This window comes from Nerophis lumbriciformis, linkage group LG06 (genome assembly GCF_033978685.3).
Source record: "Nerophis lumbriciformis linkage group LG06, RoL_Nlum_v2.1, whole genome shotgun sequence".
NCBI classification, from domain to species: Eukaryota; Metazoa; Chordata; class Actinopteri; order Syngnathiformes; family Syngnathidae; genus Nerophis; species Nerophis lumbriciformis.
Genome location: NC_084553.2, coordinates 36,594,793 through 36,617,232, shown reverse-complemented (window position 1 = coordinate 36,617,232; position 22,440 = coordinate 36,594,793). Strand labels below are relative to the sequence as shown.

The window sequence follows — 22,440 nt, the reverse complement described above, 5'->3', positions numbered from 1 at the left end:
AGTAAAATTAACTGTTAAAGGTTAGTACTATTAGTTAGTGGACCAGCAGCACGCACAATCATGTGTGCTTACGGACTGTATCCCCTGCAGACTGTATTGATATATATTGATATATAATGTAGGAACCAGAATATTAATAACAGAAAGAAACAACCCTTTTGTGTGAATGAGTGTGACTGAGTATAAATGGGGGAGGAAGGATTTTTGGGTTGGTGCACTAATTGTAAGTGTATCTTGTGTTTTTTATGTTGATTTAATAAAAAACAAAAAACAAAAAAAAAACGATACCGAAAATAAAAAAAACGATACCGATAATTTCCGATATTACATTTTAAAGCAGGCCGATATTATCGGCAGGCCGATATTATTGGACATCTCTAATCCTAGTACTTGCTTGCTGCCTGCATGGCCCTCCTCTCTGTACCAAGACTGTTGGCTGCTTTCTGCAGGCTCGAGTGTTATTCTTAACCACGGTGAACTCTCAAAGGCACTGATTTTATAGTTTAGCATCTCTCTGTGAGCAATTTTTACTTTCCACCCACAGTCTGAATGCCTCTGTATATATGCATATCATATAATATTTAAACAACACATTCAGAACATTCGTTCTCAGGACTGGACTGTGCACCTTACCTCCTTTTGCACAATTTTTTATTTTTCTTTCCTTCCTATGTTTTGCATATTTGTAGACTGTCGCACTGATACTGGAGTTGCTTTTAATCTCATTGTACCTGCGTATAGTGACAATAAAAGGCATTCTATTCTATTCTATTATATTCATTCTATTATTCTCATGCTACCCTGACTGCTCTGATGTCTACAAAAGAAAAATATTATTGTGTTTATTTGATCACAACATTTTACACAAGACTGTTCAGTCAAAATAGGCCAGATTAGCTGCTAAACTGCTGCTGGAAGACGGCACCATTGCAACATTACTACCGTACTTGGTTTAAGGAAACGTGTGACATGCAATTAAATAGATGCTGGTAAATGAAGCTTTTTTTTTCTTGCAAAGTGATGGGCACTGAAAGACAGTATAATATTGGCACCGCTGCCGAAAAAAGAAGAAGCGATTGGTGCTTCATTTGGGTGCTAAAATAAATGCAGATGAGGCCGCCTGCAACAAATGCCTGGCACTGATATTGTCTGATGCTCTTTTTATTGCTAAACTTAACATGGCAACAGCAGCCCTCATAACACTGTCAGCACCACAGCGCCAGCCTTGCCAATAGTCACAACAAGATATATATCTTACGCATCCACAAACGCAAATTTACGCAAAATTTACACCAAAGCATAGCCAATAAATTTTATCTAGACCAGTGGTCCCCAAACTTTTTTGCACCACGGACCGGTTTAATGTAGGCATTATTTTCAGGGAGCGGATTGCCACGTGTCCCAGATAAATACAGCAAAAATAAGTGCATGAAAAATACAACTGACTATAATGCTGAATTAGTGTTTCTTTGCAATGAGATGCAGATGGAAATCAGCCATTGGCTACAATCTGTCACATGTATTTGTTGGTTAATGTGCATTGTCACAAAGTTATAACAAACATAACTTCCTATGAGGAGTTTTATTGTACATCTATAAACAAAGTTAAGTAGGAGAAAATGCAGTCCTTTATAAATTATTTGATGTTTCTCTGCGGCCCGGTAGAAAATACCTCACGGACAGGTACCGGTCCCCGGACCAGTGGTTGGAGACCACTGATCTAGACCGCAACAAAGTGTGTTAAATGTAGATTAGAATCATCACCGATCCTCTTTAAGTTTTTTATATTATTCTGTGACATATACTGTACAGTAGGGAAGGGATTCATATGGCCCCATTCCTGGGTGGATCTCACTTGAGAGGTAGATGGGGGTTTAATGCTTTTGCAATGCAGTCTGCTGAAAATGATGGAAAGCACCACTCCACGTAGCAACTGACGCTGCAGTCAAAGTTGGAATTGCCACAAAACACATTTTAGGATATTCAAAACTGCCATCTGGCAGCTAAAGTGAATAGCACAGGTCCCAAATATGTCATGTTTCATGTGTCAGTTAAACCGAATAGGGCCTTATAAATCCCTTTCCCACTGTATAGACAGAATGCCTTTGATTAGTATGCGCACTGCTGCCACCTACTGTGCATTGTTCAGGCATAAATAAAAACAATAATACTGAAAGTCCTTTGACACCTCAATTCAAAACACTTTTTTTGAGAAGCACTGCGTAAATCTGTGTTGGAATTAATTTGAGTTGACTAAATGTCCCTGAAGACCACAAACGCATTTTGTGATGTCCGCACAGTGATGAACTTCGTCTCAACATTCGCAAATCAAGTCCCCCCTCCAAAAAAAAATACACATTCATTTTGGATGTACAATGAATGAGAAGTGAATGAGATTCAAGAAAATCATCAACATGTCGCCCTCAAAACAAAATGTTTTAGATATTCCCTTCGGTAGTCAGTTTTAAAAGACAGCTTCAGAGAAACACAACACATTGCATTGGTGGATTGTCATAGTTTTGAAGAAAAATAGAATAGAATATACCTGTATAATATACTTGCGGTATAGCTCGGTTGGTAGAGTGGCCGTGCCAGCAACTTGAGGGTTGCAGGTTCGATCCCCGCTTCCGCCATCCTAGTCACTGCCGTTGTGTCCTTGGGCAAAACACTTTACCCACCTGCTCCCAGTGCCACCCACACTGGTTTAAATGTAACTTAGATATTGGGTTTCACTCTGTAAAAGCGCTTTGAGTCACTGGAGAAAAGCGCTATATAAATACAATTCACTTCACTTCACAATCGCATTATTGTCATTGTACTTAAAACAATACAACAAGATAGATGTTCAGTACGACCATCCAAGAGCAGACTTACAATACACTTACAGGGACTCAGTGAGAGCTGGCTCAGTTTGAGACCACACAAAAATTCTAGCACAGTAAGCCCTTTGCAGAGCAGACTGATACAACCAAAAAGGTTATTTACATTATTCAATGTTGTAAAATCAAAATTAAGGTAAAAATAATATGTTTTCCCTCCCCTACTGGGCAAGACACCCGAGTTGTCCCTGTATCTTAATTATTAATCTAAACCAGGGATGTCAAACATGCGACCCACAGGCCGGATCAGGTTTAATCCAGCCCGCAAACTGAATTTGCAAAGTATAAAAATGAGCTACATTTTTAAATGAAAGAAACTGCTGTTCTCAATGTGTCCACTGGATGTTGCAATAGTAATTATGTTTGGCAAGCAAATGGTTTATACCGGGGCCAAGAAAGAGGTACACAGTAAAGCCGGGCTGCGGCTCCTCCCCGTGGACCCAAATGAAACATAAAACCTTCTGTTTTACGTCTTATGCTTCGAACACATCATGCTTTGTCACTCTCATTTCCACAAAATGTCTCTGTCAAAAAAAGAGAAAAGTGGACGCAGAGTGTTCCAAGAAAAATTATCATCCTCTTTATTTACGGAAGTGAATGGGAAACCACATATGTGTGGTATTTGTGAGCATGAGCATCAATAGAACAAAGCTACGCTCAAGGCTCACGCACAAGCACTTGAATAACATCCTGACATTTTCAGGAGTAAAATAAACAATTGTTAACACCACACTGCACCTTGTTAAAGTTCTGTGAAAATGATTGTCTTCTGAGGAAATTTAAAGTGTGTGATTTCCTAAATTCATAAGTTTGGTTTGTTGAAATTGTTCATGCATTGCACAACTTTTATTTTTGTATCGATACACAGAGATGCCTCCAATGCAGGTTGTAACTCAATCCTCTTGAATAGTTTCGACCTCAGTTTGTATGGTTTGTTGAGTTAGCACAGGATTAATAGGTGGAAATGAAAAATCCGACCTTTGATACCTAAAATAGTTATTTATTATTTATTTTGTAATGTGTTCCATTCCAGATAGACTGTGACTTACAATGTATTGGTTTTGTAGATACACTGAGACCAAGTGTAAGTTCCTTGTTATCTTTGTGTTGTTTTTGAAACTGCACCAAATTTTTCCTCAGGAATTTCAACTAAATTGAAGTGTTTTGTCAGGAGGATTATTTGTTATATGTACATGTCTCAGTGGCCTAGTGGTTAGAGTGTCCGCCCTGAGATCGGTAGGTTGTGAGTTCAAACCCCGGCCGAGTCATACCAAAGACTATAAAAATGGGACCCATTACCTCCCTGCTTGGCACTCAGCATCAAGGGTTGGAATTGGGGGTTAAATCACCAAAAATGATTCCCGGGCGCAGCCACCGCTGCTGCCCACTGCTCCCCTCACCTCCCAGGGGGTGACCAAGGGTGATGGGTCAAATGCAGAGAATAATTTCGCCACACCTAGTGTGTGTGTGTGTGACAATCATTGGTACTTTAACTTTAACTTTTAATGTTCAGAATATGCTTGTTCTATTTTGGGCCAAAGTAAAACAAAAGAAACAATCGAAGATTGTTGTAGTTTTATTTTTAAGTTATTATGCCATGATGTTATCAGTTCGGCTACGTAGGAATATATTTTCCTAAATGTGGCCCCTTAGCTAAAATGAGTTTGAACAATTCAAGGCAACCGACTTTATGGGAATCATGTATTTTCTGTAAACACAACAAGGTACACAAAGACGTGGTTGAAAGTGTTTGGTGCGATTAAACTGTAGAAGCCTGACCATTGGGATGAAACTGTGATGATCCGTTGCCCGGACGCAAGCGGCTCCCTCAGTGGCCAATTAATGGAGGCCCTTTGCGCCAACAGCAGCGACGCCCAGGACTTAGGCGTAGGACTCTTCGGCGTTCCATTGGTCGCCCGCCTCACCTGCCACCTGACTCTCCCCTGGTAAATTCGGGGACACTTGGCTTGGCGACCCACCACCAAGTCCTCCCTCTGCCATCCCGTGACTTTTGAATTTGTTCTTGTTTGTTTTTTCTGGGGACAACTAGAATTTGTCCTTAAGGGGGCGTTTGTGATGATCATGTTTTGTTTTAGTTTAAGACTCCCTTAGTTCTGTTTCAGCACCCCTGGGTTTGTGTTTCTTAGTTGCCATGGGTGCTGTATATTTTCACCTGCCTCTGATTAGAGTTCGGGATGCTCACCTGCTCCCGGGCACTAATCAGAGAGCTACCTATTCCTGTCTTTCGCCACACTCGGTCTGGCTGTTTTGTTTGCTTCATGCAACATTTACGTTTAATGCTATCTGTGTTGGCCCTGCGATGAGGTGGCGACTTGTCCAAGGTGTACCTTCCGTCCGATTGTAGCTGAGATAGGCTCCAGCGCCCCCCGCGACCCCGAAGGGAATAACCGGTAGAAAATGGATGGATAGATGGATGGATCCTTGCTTCTTGTTTGTGTTTTCGATGCTAAGCCTTTAAGCCTTTCCATAGCTTTGCTATAGCTTCCCGTGCTATCGGCACACTTTCCTGTATATTTGTATTCTTGACTGATTTACGGGAAATAAATCATTTTCCTACCTGCACGCTGCCTCCAGTGTTCCGTCTGCTTCTTGGGGAAAGGATCCGTGCATTACCATGTCACCCAAGCGTACCAGAAACAAGAACAAGAACTCTGTGACACCTAAAACTCTTGCTTCCATTGTGATATCCTGTAAAGGCCACACCGTGTATTTTAACAATTATGTTCTTCCCCAGGATGAAAGCATACTGAAGGAGATTGACATCAGCAACCATGTCAAGGCGGGTTTTGAGAAAGCAGACCCCTCTCAGTTCCAGCTGCTTAAGGTGCTCGGACAGGGATCCTACGGAAAGGTAAGTTCAGTTAATTTCAGTTCAGTTCATTTTATTTCAGACATGCATACCAGATTACAATTGCGTACAAACTAAGGTTGACAGTTTTCATTTCAACATGTCCGCAAAAGAATAGGAAGAAGCAAAGCTTATTAAATCCCACCCCTTCTCAATGACAACAATTCTCAGAGCAATATATATATAATTTTGTTCAATCCTTGTGTTCAGTATACACCACTTAAAAGTTTTTACACAACTGGATCTCGAGGTGAACCGTCAGGATGGAACGTGAGCATAACTCTGCCTTCACATATGAACCCAAACCCAAACCCAGGCCGCACATGTCTAAATGTCCTGTGCAAGGCGCCCCCCACACGTCCCACTGCCCCCAAGCATCCAGGCATAGGCGTGTGTACCGTGACTGGTCCAACAAAACTACTTGCTCTGTTAGTATTGGCACTTTGAACAGTCCTGTTTGTCGTGTCGGTCACATCTTGACATCCCTGGACCAAGGTCGATAGTCATCGATCTTCAGTTCCTTGCCATTGCAAGGGCCCAGACCAACCTTTCCCAGAGAAAAAACTGGCTACTAAGCCCAGAGCTCCATTTAGCACCACCAGTCGGCAGTTGATGTCTGGTCGCCCAGCCCTAAACTGGGGAACAGCGAAAAATGCAGAAAGTTGTGTTTACACTGCTAATCATTGTTTAAAAATCCATGTAGGAATACAAAGACTAGCAACAACAAGAATTATAATGCATGACAGCAGGCCAGATGCTCACTCCCACCTGCAGGCTTTTCCACTCGCATGACTGACGATGCAATAGGTTGCAATTTCATAGAGGCTGGTAGCTACTGGATGAGCAGCATTTCTGTGCCATCATGATGAAACTATATTTCACCACTGGAATGTCAGATAGCTTCGAGATACAACTCTGTTTGAATTAGTCAAGTGAATTATATTTATATAGCACATTTAAGAGAAACTCATTATCTACATTTAGGCTATATTTACACCAGTTTGGGTGGCACATGGAGCAAGGTGGGTAAAGCGTCTTGCCCAAAGACAAAGGGGGAGTGACTCGGATGGCCGCTCTGTCATCTGAGCCACGCCACCCCAATTAGTATAGGCGAGGATATTACGTTCTTCTCTATTATTATTGATGTCACCTCATTGTCACTTTAACCATCTTGTACTGGGAGCCAGGACATAGGTGGATAACCCCCCATGCCCCACACTAACATCACAATGGTAATATGTTTGCGGTTCTGTGGCCACCTTTCCTTTTCCTCTGGCCTCACAAAAACAAAAAAAAAGCTGACGGTAGTTGAAGTTTTACTCATTTAGGTGTTTGAAGAGTTAAAACCACAATAGACACAGGTGGTACTCGTTCTTCGTGGTTATTAAGGCACACTCATAAATTGTTAATACTGTGCAAAAAGAAAAAGAGAAGTAGTCAGGTGCGTACGGCGGAAGAATACATAAGCGGAGTACGGTCACTTCGAATACTTCGGCTTAACAAAGTCGGCAATTTTTTTTAAAGCATATTCTACAATTTTTGGGGAACTCAATTAAGCATTTTCAAGCATAACAATGGCTGAATAAACCAAAAATAGAAAGACCACAGTAGTAGTGGCCACTATAGGTGACCAAACCAATCAGAGCTTGCTGTTCAGTATCGTGGCCACTGATTGGCTCCGATTCAGGCAGCATTACTAAATTGGATTAAAGTAAATGGTAAGTGGATTACACTTGTATAGCTCTTTTCTACTTTTTTAAAGGAGGGTAAATATGACTAAAATGTTTTATTTCATGTCTAGAGGGCTCTCAATTTCTTGAAAAACGTATTTAGGAGGTAGTAAACCATTACACTGTTAAAATATTTCAGTTATAATTAATAATTCCTAGTTTAGAAAAATTCATTTATTGCGGTCATTTTTGTAAGCACTTGACACTTAATGACACTTATATTTCTTTTTAGTTCACTTTCTAAATTTACTTACGCGTTAGGCAGACTCTTCTGGTTGCAGCGTGTACAAGAAAAATAATGTTACAGTTAAAAATGAAGTGACATTAGATAACCAAGCTGATCAAAGGCCACAACTATAATCCAGAATAAAGATGATATTCTTAAACATGTGAATTAATCTTCCACTATAAAATGGACAGTGACAATTAAGCAGTGTAGTGGTTTCCCTTCCAGTGTCCAAAAGAGAAAATTGGTAGTTTCCCAAATGTTTGGACTTTCGGGGTGTTTGAGTTTTGAGGTTCAACTGTATTTTTGTGGCTAAATCACACAACTTTATCTTGCTTGACACCACACAATGCTGTCTTATCTTGTTCACGTAAATCTTAGTTATTATGTTGTAGGATATGTATTGTCTCACTCAGGTAAATTTAAGAATACTTCTGTACATATCGTCCGTGTAAACGATCAGTATTGGTAAGTAGGGCTGCAATGGTCGACACAATTGAAAACATGTATTTTAAAAATTAATCGACAAAGATTTGTTATTGTCGACTTGTCGCTTGATTACATTTGTATTGCTAAGCCACCAGCAATATTCATGTTTACACCTGTATTCCTTTCTGTAAATAAATACAGCAAAATAACCCTAAGAACTGATAAAAAATACTTTTTGCATTGAAAGTCATATTTACAATTTGTTTGTACCTGGGTAAACACTTGACATTTTTTTAGTATTTTTATTTAAAACTGCATCTATACCACCTATATGTATAGTGGTTTTATATATAAAAGTGAACATTTTGTATTGTTGTATTTTTTTACTTTAATGCGCTTTTTGCTATTCTGTTGACTCGAAGAAAACTCTACACAAGAACTCTTATGTGCCTAAACTGTAAGTTTATGCATAAACGGCCAATTAAAAAAAACATCAATCTTTTTCCGCTTATCTGAGGTCGGGTCACGGGGGCAACAGTCTAAGCAGAGAAGCCCAGAATTCCTTCTTCCAAGGTACTTCGTCCAGCTCCTCTCGAGGGATCCCGGGGTGTTCCCAGGCCAGCCAGGAGACATAGTCTCCCAACATTGAGATGTATCAAGAGTGAAGTGAACGTAGAAATACGCGGTGCCTCACGCCAACTTTATTCTTCACATATGCACATTTCTACAGGCTATGGATACTTTGGTGACCTGCACATATATTTTTTTAAACTTTTAACATCGAAACTGTAGCCGCCAATATGATGTGCAGTACGTTTTCAAATAACCGTAAATCTTGAACTATAGAAATGATTCCAATTGTTTAAATATATGCGCTCTTGAGGGACTTACAGGTTATTACGGTAATCAGTCAGAGCAGCTGCAAAAGGCACTGCAGAGTGGGCGGGGTTTGTTTACACAGCAGCCAGCACGACACATGGAAGCAGATTTTTACAACAAAGTTTTACAGGAAACAGATATTATATCGGTGATGTGGGTGATTTCTAGCCTTTGCATGTATGTTTCAGCAAGTTTGTTGTATCTTAGTTACATTTTGCTCTATTGGAAAAGATGTCGATCAAAAAGAGGAGCAATGTTCATATGTTCCCAATATTCAGTGTTTTATTGATCAAAGTTAATTGTAAATCCCACATTCTTTATTTTCATATACATTCTGAGTGTCTTAACCAGTAAAAAACTTCTGTAATAAAGACACAAATTAACCTCTATAAATAATTGTTTGATTGGTCGGCCAATCGAAAAAAATCATTGCTGACTGTTGAAGCCCTATCTTATATAAGTGTCTTAAAAGCATGATTACGACACTGATGAATGACCTCAATCATGTTGCAGGTGTTTCTGGTAAGAAAGATCAGAGGCGTGGACAGAGGACAACTGTATGCAATGAAAGTCCTGAAGAAAGCAACCCTCAAAGGTAATTTAGTAACTTTGTAATGAACTACGGACAAGGGAGCTCAATACTGAAAGAAAAAGCAAAGCTATATCTGGGGGATTTCCTGTGTTTTTAGCTCAGTAGTCAGGACACTGGCCTTTCACACTGTGAAACCCGGAGCAATAGGAAAAAACAACGCAGCCGAGAGAGAGTACGGAATCGCAACATGAAGCAGAGCTGTCTGTGATTGACATCTATGAACAGCAATCATTGCATTCCGTCGTTAAAATCGGGGGCCTTGATTGGGTGTGGGTCCCGGGATACAGCCCAGGTAAGCCCTTGCATTTAAGGCAGCCATGGGTAGAGTAACCAAAAATTGTACTTATACGGTTACTTTAGAGCAGTGGTTCTCAACCTTTTTTCAGTGATGTACCCACTGTGAACATTTTTTTAATTCAAGTACCCCCTAATCTTAACAAAGCATTTTTGGTTGAAAAAAAGAGATAAAGAAGTAAAATATAGCACTATGTCATCAGTTTCTGATTTATTAAATTGTATAACAGTGCAAAATATTGCTCATTTGTTGTGGTCTTTCTTGAACTATTTGGAAATAAAGATATAAAAATAACTAAAAACTTGTTGAAAAATAAACAAGTGATTCAATTATAAATAAATATTTCTACACATAGAAGTAATCATCAACTTAAAGTAAACTTTTTGGGGATTGTAATAGAGATCCATCTGGATTCATGAACTTAATTCTAAACATTTCTTCACAAAAAAAAGAAATCTTTAACATCAATATTTATGGAACATGTCCACAAAAAATCAGGCTGTCAACACTGAATATTGCATTGTTGCATTTGTTTTCACACGTCTTTTTTACAGACATTTAAAAAAAATCTCACGTACCCCTTGGCATACCTTCAAGTACCCCCAGGGGTGCACATACCCCCATTTGAGAACCACTGCTTTAGAGTAATATGACTCATGTAAAAGTAAAAAATAGTCATCCGAACAATCACTTGAGTGGTGTAACTAAGTATTTGTTGAAAAAGCTACTCCAGTACTGAGTAATTGGTGAGTAACTTCCAATATATTTAGTAGCTATTTTTTGATATTACTTGCACTGTAGTTGGCGCGTGTGTTTGTTTGTGTTTGTGTGCGTGTGTGTGTGAGAGAGAGAAAGACACTCCTACAGCATGTACGGTAAAACAAAAGAGTGCAGATTTTACAGTCATTATGATGTTGTAACAGGGCTAATGTTAGCATAGCGTTGGCCATTCATCCATTTTCTACCGCTTGTCCCTCTCTGGGGCCGAGGGGGTGCTGGAGTCTATCTCAGCTGCATTCGGTCGGGCGGAAGGCAGGGTACACCCTGGACAAGTTACCACCTCATCACAGGGCCAACACAGATAGACAATATTCACACTCACATTCACACACTAGGGCCAATTTAGTGTTGCCAATCAACCTATCCCCAGGTGCATGTCTTTGGAGGTGGGAGGAAGCCGCAGTACCTATGAAGTCACAGGGAGAACTTACAAACTCCACACAGCTAAAACGTTAAAACAACTTACCGCAACATTTTTCTATAGATGAACGTGGAATTCTTGCAGGCTGAAATGTTAACGTCTATTGACACAAGTTATATTGGTGATCCATTTTTTTTAGGTAAACATTGACATTGCCTCGTCTGACATTATGTCACTTTTTACAATGTGTATAAGTTGAGTGCGGTCATGCGACTGCCAGGCTCCGTTTGATTGGTGAAATGGGGTCAAATGTCACTCGTGTTTACGACAGATTGTTGAAACAGAGTCCTGTGACAGGGGAATATGTTTTAAAGCACCAGTGGAGTGGAAAATCAAGTTGATTTTATTTGCTTAATTGTGTTTCATTGTAGCCATTAAACCATATCCAATTGTATTTACAATCCACAAAGTCTGTGAAAATACAACCCAAACATCACAAAATGCCACAAATTCAGTCAGCCATTTTGAATGTTTCGCTCCGAATACCTTCGGCAATTTTCGGAGATTGACATCACGGTAGTAACGCTTCTGCACTCTGACAATGTTATCAAATCAGTCATACTGGAAATACACAAACATTGGAAAGAGACGTGGTGTTTATTATTCACAATCCTTATGTAGGACAAGAACACATATGCTCGGCTTTTTTATGCTTTTGAAATCGTAAATAAATAGCTAATAATTGAGTCAACAGATGGAGGGTCCTCTGTTTAGTTCATCATACCCTCTAAAACATCCAGAAAGTGCCAACAATACTCCATTTACATGTCATGACCTGAAATTGACCAAATATGAGTGATATTGTTATTATAAGTGCCCACGCAGACGCACTATTTTATCGGTGCATTGATAGCAGTGAGCTGATGCTAGCTTACACTGCTATTGTTAACACACTGAGCCGACGGCTGCTTCTGCTTTGTCTCCAACTTGCTAAAAGTACATTCTTCTTAATTCATGCATTTCTCACCTGGTAGTAAACAAATGTGGCCATGGACAGACTGGCAAAATATACCCCGAAAGACGCTTCCTTCAGGAAATGTTTTTTAACCCTTTGTGAGGATTGTGATTGATTCTTCATCTAAACGGAATTATGTGAGCGTCCCGTCGGTCGGCATCCCGGCGATAGTGAAAATATTACAGTAAGTGTTTGTTTAATTCTGGTTTGTTATTGTTAGTTTGTATGTTTAGCACCTAGCAATGCTGCTAAAGTCAAATCAAATAAAATCAACTTTATTTAAAAAGCACATTTAAAATTTACCACAGGGGTAGCCAAAGTGCTGTACAATGGGCAGGTTAAAAGATAAAACGAGTACCGAGCAAACACAACACAACACAAACAGAACACGATAAAAAATAAATAAATAAAATAGAATAAATAAAAACATAAAAACAGGTTCACAGCAGGTGTATTATGGGGCGCCATTGCAGGATGGATGTCACTCAGTGTTAAAAGCCATGAAATAAAAGTATGTTTTTAAGAGAGATTTAAAAACAGGAAGAGAGGAGGCTTGTCTAACACTCAGAGGTAGGTCGTTCCAGAGCTTGGGAGCAGCAACGGCGAAAGCTCTGTCACCTCTAAGCTAAAGCTACTGTGTCACAATGAAACTACATCAGTTTAGCACTTGGCTTCTTGTACTTATTGCTCATCCTCTTTGTGTTTCGAGCTCAAAAATATAAGGTCCTGGATTGGATTGTACGGTATACCGGTATTAGTATAGTACCGCGATACTAATGAATCATATTCGGTACTATACCGCCTCTGAAAAGTACCGGTTTATATTATGTTTATAAACTCAAGAAATATGTCCCTGGACACATGAGGACTTTGAATATGACCAATGTATGATCCTGTAACGACTTGGTATCGGATTGATACCTAAATTTGTGGTATCATCCACAACTGATGTAAAGCATTCAAACAACAGAAGATTCAATGGTTATTACGTTTTAACAGAAGTGTAGATCCATCCATCCATCCATTTTTCTACCGCTTATTCCCTTTTGGGGTGGCAGGGGGCGCTGGAGCCTATCTCAGCTACAATCGGGCGGAAGGCGGGGTACAAGAAGTGTAGATATAACATGTTAAAAGAGAAAGTAACAGATATTAGCAGTAAATGAACAAGTAGATTAATAATTCATTTTCTACCACTTGTCCTTAATTATTTTGACAAAATAATAGAATGAGAAATGACACAATTTGTTACTGCATACATCTGCAGACCAATTAGGAGCCTTTGTTTGTTTACTTACTACTAAAAGACAAGTTGTCTCGTATGTTCACTATTTTATTTAAGGACAGACTTGCAATAAGAAACACATGTTTAATGTACCCTAAGATTTTTTGTTAAAATAAACTCAATAATGCAATTATTTTGTGGTGCCCTTTATTTAAAAAAGTATCGAAAAGAACCGAAGGGTATCGAAATAATTTTGGTACTGGTACCGGTACCAAAATACTGGTATCGGGACAACACTAGTCCTGGATCAGAATATTTCCAAAAGTAATCGTTGTTGGCTCTCATAAAGTCTGCTTGATTAGCATTGTTGTTGATGGCTTGCTTATTAACTCTCAAAATGCCTTGGGAATGTCTCTGACATTTATAGTATTTTGATCATCTGTTTATCCGCAAACTTTGGAAATCTTTTGGTGTCATAAATCAAATCAATATGATAATAGCTTCAATATGGAGGCAACTTGTTTTTCCACTCTGCTGATACCTAAAAGAAAGAAGTGATTTAAGCGAATGTGTCTTCGCAAGCAGTGATCAATAGATTATATATAAATATAATGATGCTATAAATAAACGTAGCAATTGGACTGAAAGTCAATGCAACAAAGAAAAAGTGGTGTTTCTTCTTTACAAAAATACTTAGATAAAAGTAAAAACTATGTTGCTATAAAACTTCAAGTACCTATTTATCCAAAAAGTTATTTTAGTAAATGTAACAAATTAAATGTATAGATGTATAGTGGAAGTGAGTTACTTCGCCAATAACTGCATTATTGGCTCATTCAACCATTGATTTGAATGGGTAACAAAAACAAAACTTTAAAAATTTATACTTTTAATGGCCAATTAACCTTTTGTACATACAAAGATAAGAATGCATGGCAAACAACAGCGTTCAATAAAGTATGCTCATCTGAACTCAGCATGCCCTACATTTGAGGGGATTTGTGCAAAAGTGGTTAGTTTGTACTTTTTATTCAGATAAACTGGTATTGAATGGGATTAGTGTCAATGAGGGTGCACTGTTATTGTGAACGAGAGAGCCTGAGTCGTCATGTGCCGACTGTGTCTTTGCACGATCCTTAATCCTCTTCACCTGCACTCCTTGTAATATAAGTGGTCTTGTCTTGTCATGGAGACTGATGCTGCGATCCCATTGGGATTGTATTATATTTACTACTGCACAGCACAGGATAGGCCTAATCCTAGTTATGTTTTTATCAAGTTAATGCTATTCCATCCTGTAATTCAGTGGTCCCCAACCACTGGGCCGCAGCCCGGTACCGGTCCGCGGGCCGCACAAGAAATAAAAAATAAATAAATAAATAATATATATTTTTAATTTATTTATTTTTTATTAAATCAACATAAAAAACACAATATATACATTATATATCAATATAGATCAATACAGTCTGCAGGGATACAGTCCGTAAGCACACATGATTGTATTTCTTTATTATTATTATTTTTTTTTTAAACCCAAGCGTTGACCGGTCCACAGCTACAAAAAGGTCGGGGAACACTGCTGTAATTGACAAGATTTACAGGCTTGCCACTTTGATATTAAAAATAACGGTGATTAAACTGATTCCGCACCTTTTTCTCAGTCAGGGATCGTGTGCGATCCAAGATGGAGAGAGACATTTTGGCAGAGGTCAACCACCCTTTCATAGTCAAACTACACTATGGTAAGTCAAAGAACCACCTTTACATGTTACATAGACCACAAAGGGAAGTGTTTTGAATGTAGAAAAAAAAAATATTATATGACCGCTTTCGTGTACAGTACGAAAGGGATTCATATGGCTCCATTTGTCAAGGTTTGCCGTGAAATGTGACAAATTGGGGGCGATGCACTATCCACTTTGGCAGTCCGATGGGCGTTTGAGAGTTGAATAACTCAAAATGTGTTTTTCGGCAACTCCAACTTTGACTACAGCGTCAGTTGCTATGGAGAGTGGCGCTTTTCATCATTTTCAGCAGACTGCATTGCACAGTGATTAACCCCCCTCGGCTCCCCTTCCTCTCACGTGAGATCCTCTCAGGAATGGGACCATATGAATCCCATCCCTACTGTATTTAGATATAAGAAGCTGTTATTGTCTGCAATAATACCACTTTCCTTAAACCCTCGTGCCACACCGAGGTGGAACGTGTTCACTTTTCACCTTTTCAACTCTAAATACATGCTGAAAAAAATGATTCAACTAAAGCCCTTATGCAGCTATTAAGCCCTAATGTGTCATATCTGGTGTGTGTGTGTGTGTGTGTGTGTGTGTGTGTGTGTGTGTGTGTGTGTGTGTGTGTGTGTGTGTGTGTGTGTGTGTGTGTGTGTGTGTAGCCTTCCAGACAGAAGGGAAGCTCTATCTAATCCTAGACTTCCTCCGAGGGGGAGACCTCTTCACTCGTCTGTCAAAAGAGGTAAGTTTAGTGTATGTCAGCTTTAAACAATGACAAGGCTTTGTAGTGCATTTCAAGGTCTGCAGGTCTAAACTTATAACTTTGTCTGACATCCACAAGACTAGCATATAGTTTCTCTCAGTAGCCATTGGACATGTCTTGATATGTCTTCATGTATTTCCTCCAGGTAATGTTCACGGAAGAAGACGTCAAATTTTATCTTGCAGAGTTGGCACTGGCCTTGGACCATTTGCACAGTTTGGGAATCATCTACAGGGACCTCAAACCTGAAAAGTACGAAATCACTTGGTTCTTCTTAGGGCAAGAAGGTTTTGTTTTTGCCAGCTTTGTTTGGCAGTCATGTCAGCAATAATGCTAAATCCACAACTGAGAATTCAGTCGTGGGGTGGAGCATTGACCAGAGCTTGAATATGTGAAATATGGAGGCGGTAACGCCCTTTCAAATTGTCAGTCTGCCAGCAGAGATGTGTGCAAACTAGCCTGATGATTTACCTGACAGGCAATAGAGGAAGAATAGACGTTTTACTCTTTCTTAGTCAAGTGTCCAAGTAGCACCAGAAAGTGTAGTTTGAATTCTTACAAACCCTGTTTCCATATGAGTTGGGAAATTGTGTTAGATGTAAATATAAACGGAATACAATGATTTGCAAATCATTTTCAACCCATATTCAATTGAATATGCTACAAAGACAACATATTTGATGTTCAAACTGATAAACTTTTTTTTTTTTTTTAACTAATCATTAACTTTAGAATTTGATGCCAGCAACACGTGACAAAGAAGTTGGGAAAGGTGGTAATACATACTGATAAAGTTGAGGAATGCTCATCAAACACTTATTTGGAACATCCCACAGGTGAACAGGCAAATTGGGAACAGGTGGGTGCCATGATTGGGTATAAAAGTAGATTCCATGAAATTCAAGTCATTCACAAACAAGGATGGGGCGAGGGTCACCACTTTATCAACAAATGCGTGAGCAAATTGTTGAACAGTTTAAGAAAAACCTTTCTCAACCAGCTATTGCAAGGATTTTAGGGATTTCACCATCTACGGTCCGTAATGTCATCAAAGGGTTCAGAGAATCTGGAGAAATCACTGCACGTAAGCAGCTAAGCCCGTGACCTTCGATCCCTCAGGCTGTACTGCATCAACAAGCAACATCAGTGTGTAAAGGATATCACCACATGGGCTCAGGAACACTTCAGTTGGTCGCTACATCTGTAAGTGCAAGTTAAAACTCTCCTATGCAAGGCGAAAACCGTTTATTTACAACACCCAGAAACGCCGTCGGCTTCGCTGGGCCTGAGCTCATCTAAGATGGACTGATACAAAGTGGAAAAGTGTTCTGTGGTCTGACGAGTCCACATTTCAAATTGTTTTTGGAAACTATGGACGTTGTGTCCTCCGAACCAAAGAGGAAAATAACCTTCCGGATTGTTATAGGCGCAAAGTGTAAAAGGCAGCATGTGTGATGGTATGGGCGTGTATTAGTGCCCAAGACATGGGTAACTTACACATCTGTGAAGGCGCCTTTGATGCTGAAAGGTACATACAGGTTTTGGAGCAACATATGTTGCCATCCAAGCAACGTTACCATGGACGCCCCTGCTTATTTCAGCAAGACCATGCCAAGCCACGTGTTACATCAACGTGGCTTCATAGTAAAAGAGTGCGGGTACTAGTCTGGCCTGCCTGTAGTCCAGACCTGTCTCCCATTGAAAATGTGTGGCGCATTATGAAGCCTAAAATACCACAACGGAGACCCCCGGACTGTTGAACAACTTAAGCTGCACATCAAGCAAGAATGGGAAAGAATTCCACCTGAGAAGCTTAAAAAATGTGTCTCCTCAGTTCCCAAATGTTTACTGAGTGTTGTTAAAAGGAAAGGCCATGTAACACAGTGGTGAACATGCCCTTTCCCAACTACTTTGGCACGTGTTGCAGCCATGAAATTCTAAGTTAATTATTATTTGCAAAAAAAAAAAAAAGTTTGAGTTTGAACATCAAATATCTTGTCTTTGTAGTGCATTCAATTGAATATGGGTTGAAAAGGATTTGCAAATCATTGTATTCCGTTTATATTTACATCTAACACAATTTCCCAACTCATATGGAAACGGGGTTTGTATGATTTAAGCTTTATTTGGGAGATTCTCATTGGCATAAACAATGGTGATGTGTGACTGACTCAAAAGTGCCTCCTCCTGGTTGCAGCCTAATAGTGCATGTCATATTGCCTCAATTGCTTTAAAAATGTGATTATTTAAATGGAAATTGGACTTTGTTTCATCATGCTGTCCATCATTCACAATCCTTATGTGAGACAAGGACTCACATGTGTTTCTCTTTTGTGTGTATTCTATATCGTAAAAAAAATCCTAGCAAGAGGCATCTAACAAAGCAGGTCAAAGGATTCATCTATTCCGACTGCAACGCCCTCTAAAGAATATCCAAAAAGCGCCAACAATGCTCCATATACATGTGGTGACCTGCATATAAACCGAAAATTCGTTGTTATTGTAAAACCAAACGCCGAAGAACTACACTGCAAATTATTTGCCACCTGCCAAGATTTTAAATTGTATTTCTAGAAATGTCCTTAGTTTTAAGAGCTATTTACTTATTTTTAGTCATTTACTAATCTTAATTTTAGCATAAATACATTATTTATTTATTTTTATTCTAGATTAAAAAATTTTTAGAAAATAACTATTTAAATAAGACAGTATGGTTGCCCGCCCCCATAGAAAATCGTGTTTAAAGATTATGCAACATCTCAAGGATGCTTAGTTTAAGAATTGCAATAATTCTTGTTTTCAGAATAAAATACTTATTTCTAAAATAAATTTCCTTTTAATTTCTAGATATACACATTTTAATTTAGGATGTCAATTGAAATTGTCTGTCCATGCAGCTGGTTGATAAGCACTTTGCTTACATAGAGGTAAGCTTGCTACTGAGCAGCTGCTGCTGCGGTTGAATTGCCTTTAAAGTGGTAAAACTTAAATGCCTAACATTTGTATAGTACAAGTTTGTGGCCATAAACCGAGAAGTTTGTCAACTTTGACATTCAACTTAGACCTGAAGACAACGCTAGGAAAACATGGCAAGATGCTCTTTTGCTCCCCTTTTTTATCTGAGGAATGAGGTTAATGCAGGATTAATCACCTGAATTGGGAGCACAAGGCATGTGCTGAAAAATAAACACATCCCATCGGTTGGTATCCCAGTGAGAGCGGACTTGGAAGTGTGTGTTTTATCATGTTTGCATTTTGTATTTCTTGTTTAGCACTTAGCAACACTGCCACATGATGCTTAGTAGTTCACTAGAGCTGGATCTGTTTAGCCCCTAGTTTCTAAAACGTGTAGTTCATTCTCCATATATTAAGGCTCAAAAATATAAGGCTCTGATCATAATTTTTTATCCCAAAGTAGTCATTGTTAGTTCTCGCAAAGTTTGCCATGATGAGTAGTAGTTGTGGTGTTGACGGAAATGGCAATCGTTGCAATGCTCTTTGTGAAAACAAGGTGCCCAGGAAAGAAGTAATGGTGATGCTTAAAGAGGAACATTATTACAATTTCAGAATGGTTAAAACCATTAAAAATCAGTTCCCAGTGGCTTATTTTATTTTCCGCAGTTTTTTTCAAAATTTTACCCATCACGCAATATCCCTAAAAAAAGCTTCAAAGTGCCTGATTTTAACCATCGTTATATACACCCGTCCATTTTCCTGTGACGTCACACAGTGATGCCAATACAAACAAACATGGCGCATAGAACAGCAAGGTATAGCGACATTAGCTCGGATTCAGACTCGGATTTCAGCGGCTTAAGCGATTCAACAGATTACGCATGTATTGAAACGGATGGTTGTAGTGTGGAGGCAGGTAGCGAAAACGAAATTGAAGAAGAAACTGAAGCTATTGAGCCATATCGGTTTGAACCGTATGCAAGCGAAACCGACAAAAACAACACGACAGTCAGCGACACGGGAGAAAGCGAGGACGAATTCGGCGATCGCCTTCTAACCAACGATTGGTTTGTGTTTGTTTGGCATTAAAGGAAACTAACAACTATGAACTAGGTTTACAGCATATGAAATACATTTGGCAACAACATGCACTTTGAGAGTGCAGACAGCCCAGTTTTCATCAATTAATATATTCTGTAGACATACCCTCATCCTCTCTCTTTTCCTGAAAGCTGATCTGTCCAGTCCAGTTGGAAATGCATCTGCTTTGAGTGTCGCAGGATATCCACACATTCTTGCCATCTCTGTCGTAGCATAGCTTTCGTCGGTAAAGTTTGCGGAACAAACGTCCAATTTCTTGCCACTTTCGCATCTTTGGGCCACTGGTGCAACTTGAATCCGTCCCTGTTCGTGTTGTTACACCCTCCGACAACACACCGACGAGGCATGATGTCTCCAAGGTACGGAAAACAGTTGAAAAAACGGAAAATAACAGAGCTGATTTGACTCGGTGTTTGTAATGTGTTTGAGAAAATGGCGGATTGCTTCCCGATGTGACGTCACGTTGTGACGTCATCGCTCCGAGAGCGAATAATAGAAAGGCGTTTAATTCGCCAAAATCCACCCATTTAGAGTTCGGAAATCGGTTAAAAAAATATATGGTCTTTGTTCTGCAACATCAAGGTATATATTGATGCTTACATAGGTCTGGTGATAATGTTCCCCTTTAAAAGTCCAAAATACATAAATATTACATGTTATCATGGATGTGCATGTTACCACATTACATATATACTTACTGCATGTTTATAAAACATTGTTGGGTTTTTTTGGATGATTTTAGAGGGCTTTATAGGCACAATAGATTGTATCTTCATTACCTGCATTGTTAGCCACCTCTTGCTATAAGTTTTTTTTTATTTTACGATTTAGAATACACAGAAAAGAGAAAGACGAGAGAGTTCCCCTTTTTAAGAGTTAATTCCACATAATTATTATGGTCATCCCTAGCATGCCGTCAATTACCATTGATAAAAATCCTTCAAATTTTTGGTTGATTTAGTTCTTTCCTTGGCAGAGATATTATTTATTAGTGCCATAACTTAGCTATGTTTGTAATTAATGAATCTATTGTCATGTTTCTCAATAGCATTCTTTTAGATGAAGAAGGACATATTAAGATCACTGGTAAGTATGGCCAATTGTCCCACCCTAACTTTTAAGTATGTTTCTCATCCACTTTCTAACCGGGGGTCCCTTTCTCTCATCTGTCTTTGCCCAGACTTTGGTTTAAGTAAAGAAGCCATTGACCACGATAAGAGAGCATATTCATTCTGTGGAACGATAGAGTACATGGCTCCAGAGGTGGTCAACAGGAGGGGTCATACGCAAAGTGCAGACTGGTGGTCTTTCGGAGTGCTGATGGTAAGATTTGTTTTCACTTTAAAACCTAATGTTCCTTGTTTGTGTGAGGAAAAAAATGCATAATTGTCATATTTGCCGGATTATGTCCTGTCATGCATCTGCTTGTGTTAGTGGCCTACTTAGGTGACTCATTTTGGAAAGAAGGTTAACATTCACTGACAGATGGCAGCAACATCACAGCACTCGTGAAAGTGTGTCATCATCAAGGCTAATGTCAAGAATACCGCTTGTCTTTCGACGTTTCCCGTTAGGGGTTGAGTCGCTTACATGATTTAGTTTAGTTTTAATGCCGGATGACCTTCCCGACACAACCCTCCCTTTTATCCGGGCTTAGCACCGACATTGGAGAGCTACTATTTGGTTGGGTGTTAGTGCACAGGCCAGGAAGCAAACCTATGCCATCTACTCAAATTTCTAAACCGAGAGCCTATTTAAGCATGTAATACATCTTCTTGTAAAGTTTTCCAAATGGGTAATTCTAAAGGCGGTAAGCAACTGAATGAGCACTGAACAGTCAACAACATTAAGGTCCCTAATGTACAAACCCCGTTTCCATATGAGTTGGGAAATTGTGTTAGAATACGGAATACAATGATTTGCAAATCATTTTCAACCCATATTCAACTGAATATGGGTTAAAAAGGATTTGCAAATCATTGTATTCCGTTTATATTTACATCTAACACAATTTCCCAACTCATATGGAAACGGGGTTTGTAGACTAAAGCTATATTAGTCATTTAAAATGACATAAATGAGCATTTACCAAGTGCAAGATGTTCATACAATCACTCGTGTGTCTGTTTTGCAGTTTGAGATGCTGACGGGATCCTTACCGTTTCAAGGAAAAGATCGCAAGGAAACAATGGCTCTTATTCTAAAGTAAGATCCTTTCAACACTGCTGACATTTGTTGACATTTTTCTGGAAATATAATTACTCATTTAGGGCCTGAACTACTAAAAGTAGGTGTGTATTAAAAACACGTACGAACTTGATCGTGCACGCAAAGCTGATCTTCGAAGCTCGTTGCACATAGGATTGTGTCTCCTTACTGAGCAATCTGTTTAGCGTGTCCGTCTTCATGTACCGTTTTTTTTCAGACTATAGGCCACACCGATATATAAACCGCACCCTCTAAATTTTACAAGAAAACAATTGTTTTCTATTTATTAGCCACACCAGATACATATCAACGATTAAACGATAGATCAAACAAAACATAGGTCATTAACTAGTCACTCATGGGACGGTTTATGAAGTATGAGTAGTTTTAGTAAAACCTA

The 22,440-nt window shown here is 39.2% G+C and overlaps 1 protein-coding gene across 1 annotated transcript in view; it reads left to right on the top strand.

Moving 5' to 3' along the window:
* LOC133608741 (ribosomal protein S6 kinase alpha-2-like) overlaps window positions 1-22,440 on the top strand; it is a 54,501-nt gene that overhangs the window by 5,670 nt on the left and 26,391 nt on the right. The window contains exons 2-9 of the mRNA XM_061964237.2: window positions 5,635-5,751; window positions 9,526-9,607; window positions 14,942-15,022; window positions 15,676-15,755; window positions 15,922-16,028; window positions 20,881-20,918; window positions 21,013-21,155; window positions 21,967-22,037. Coding sequence (XP_061820221.1) covers window positions 5,635-5,751; window positions 9,526-9,607; window positions 14,942-15,022; window positions 15,676-15,755; window positions 15,922-16,028; window positions 20,881-20,918; window positions 21,013-21,155; window positions 21,967-22,037 — 719 coding nt within the window. The remainder of the gene's footprint in view (window positions 1-5,634; window positions 5,752-9,525; window positions 9,608-14,941; window positions 15,023-15,675; window positions 15,756-15,921; window positions 16,029-20,880; window positions 20,919-21,012; window positions 21,156-21,966; window positions 22,038-22,440) is intronic.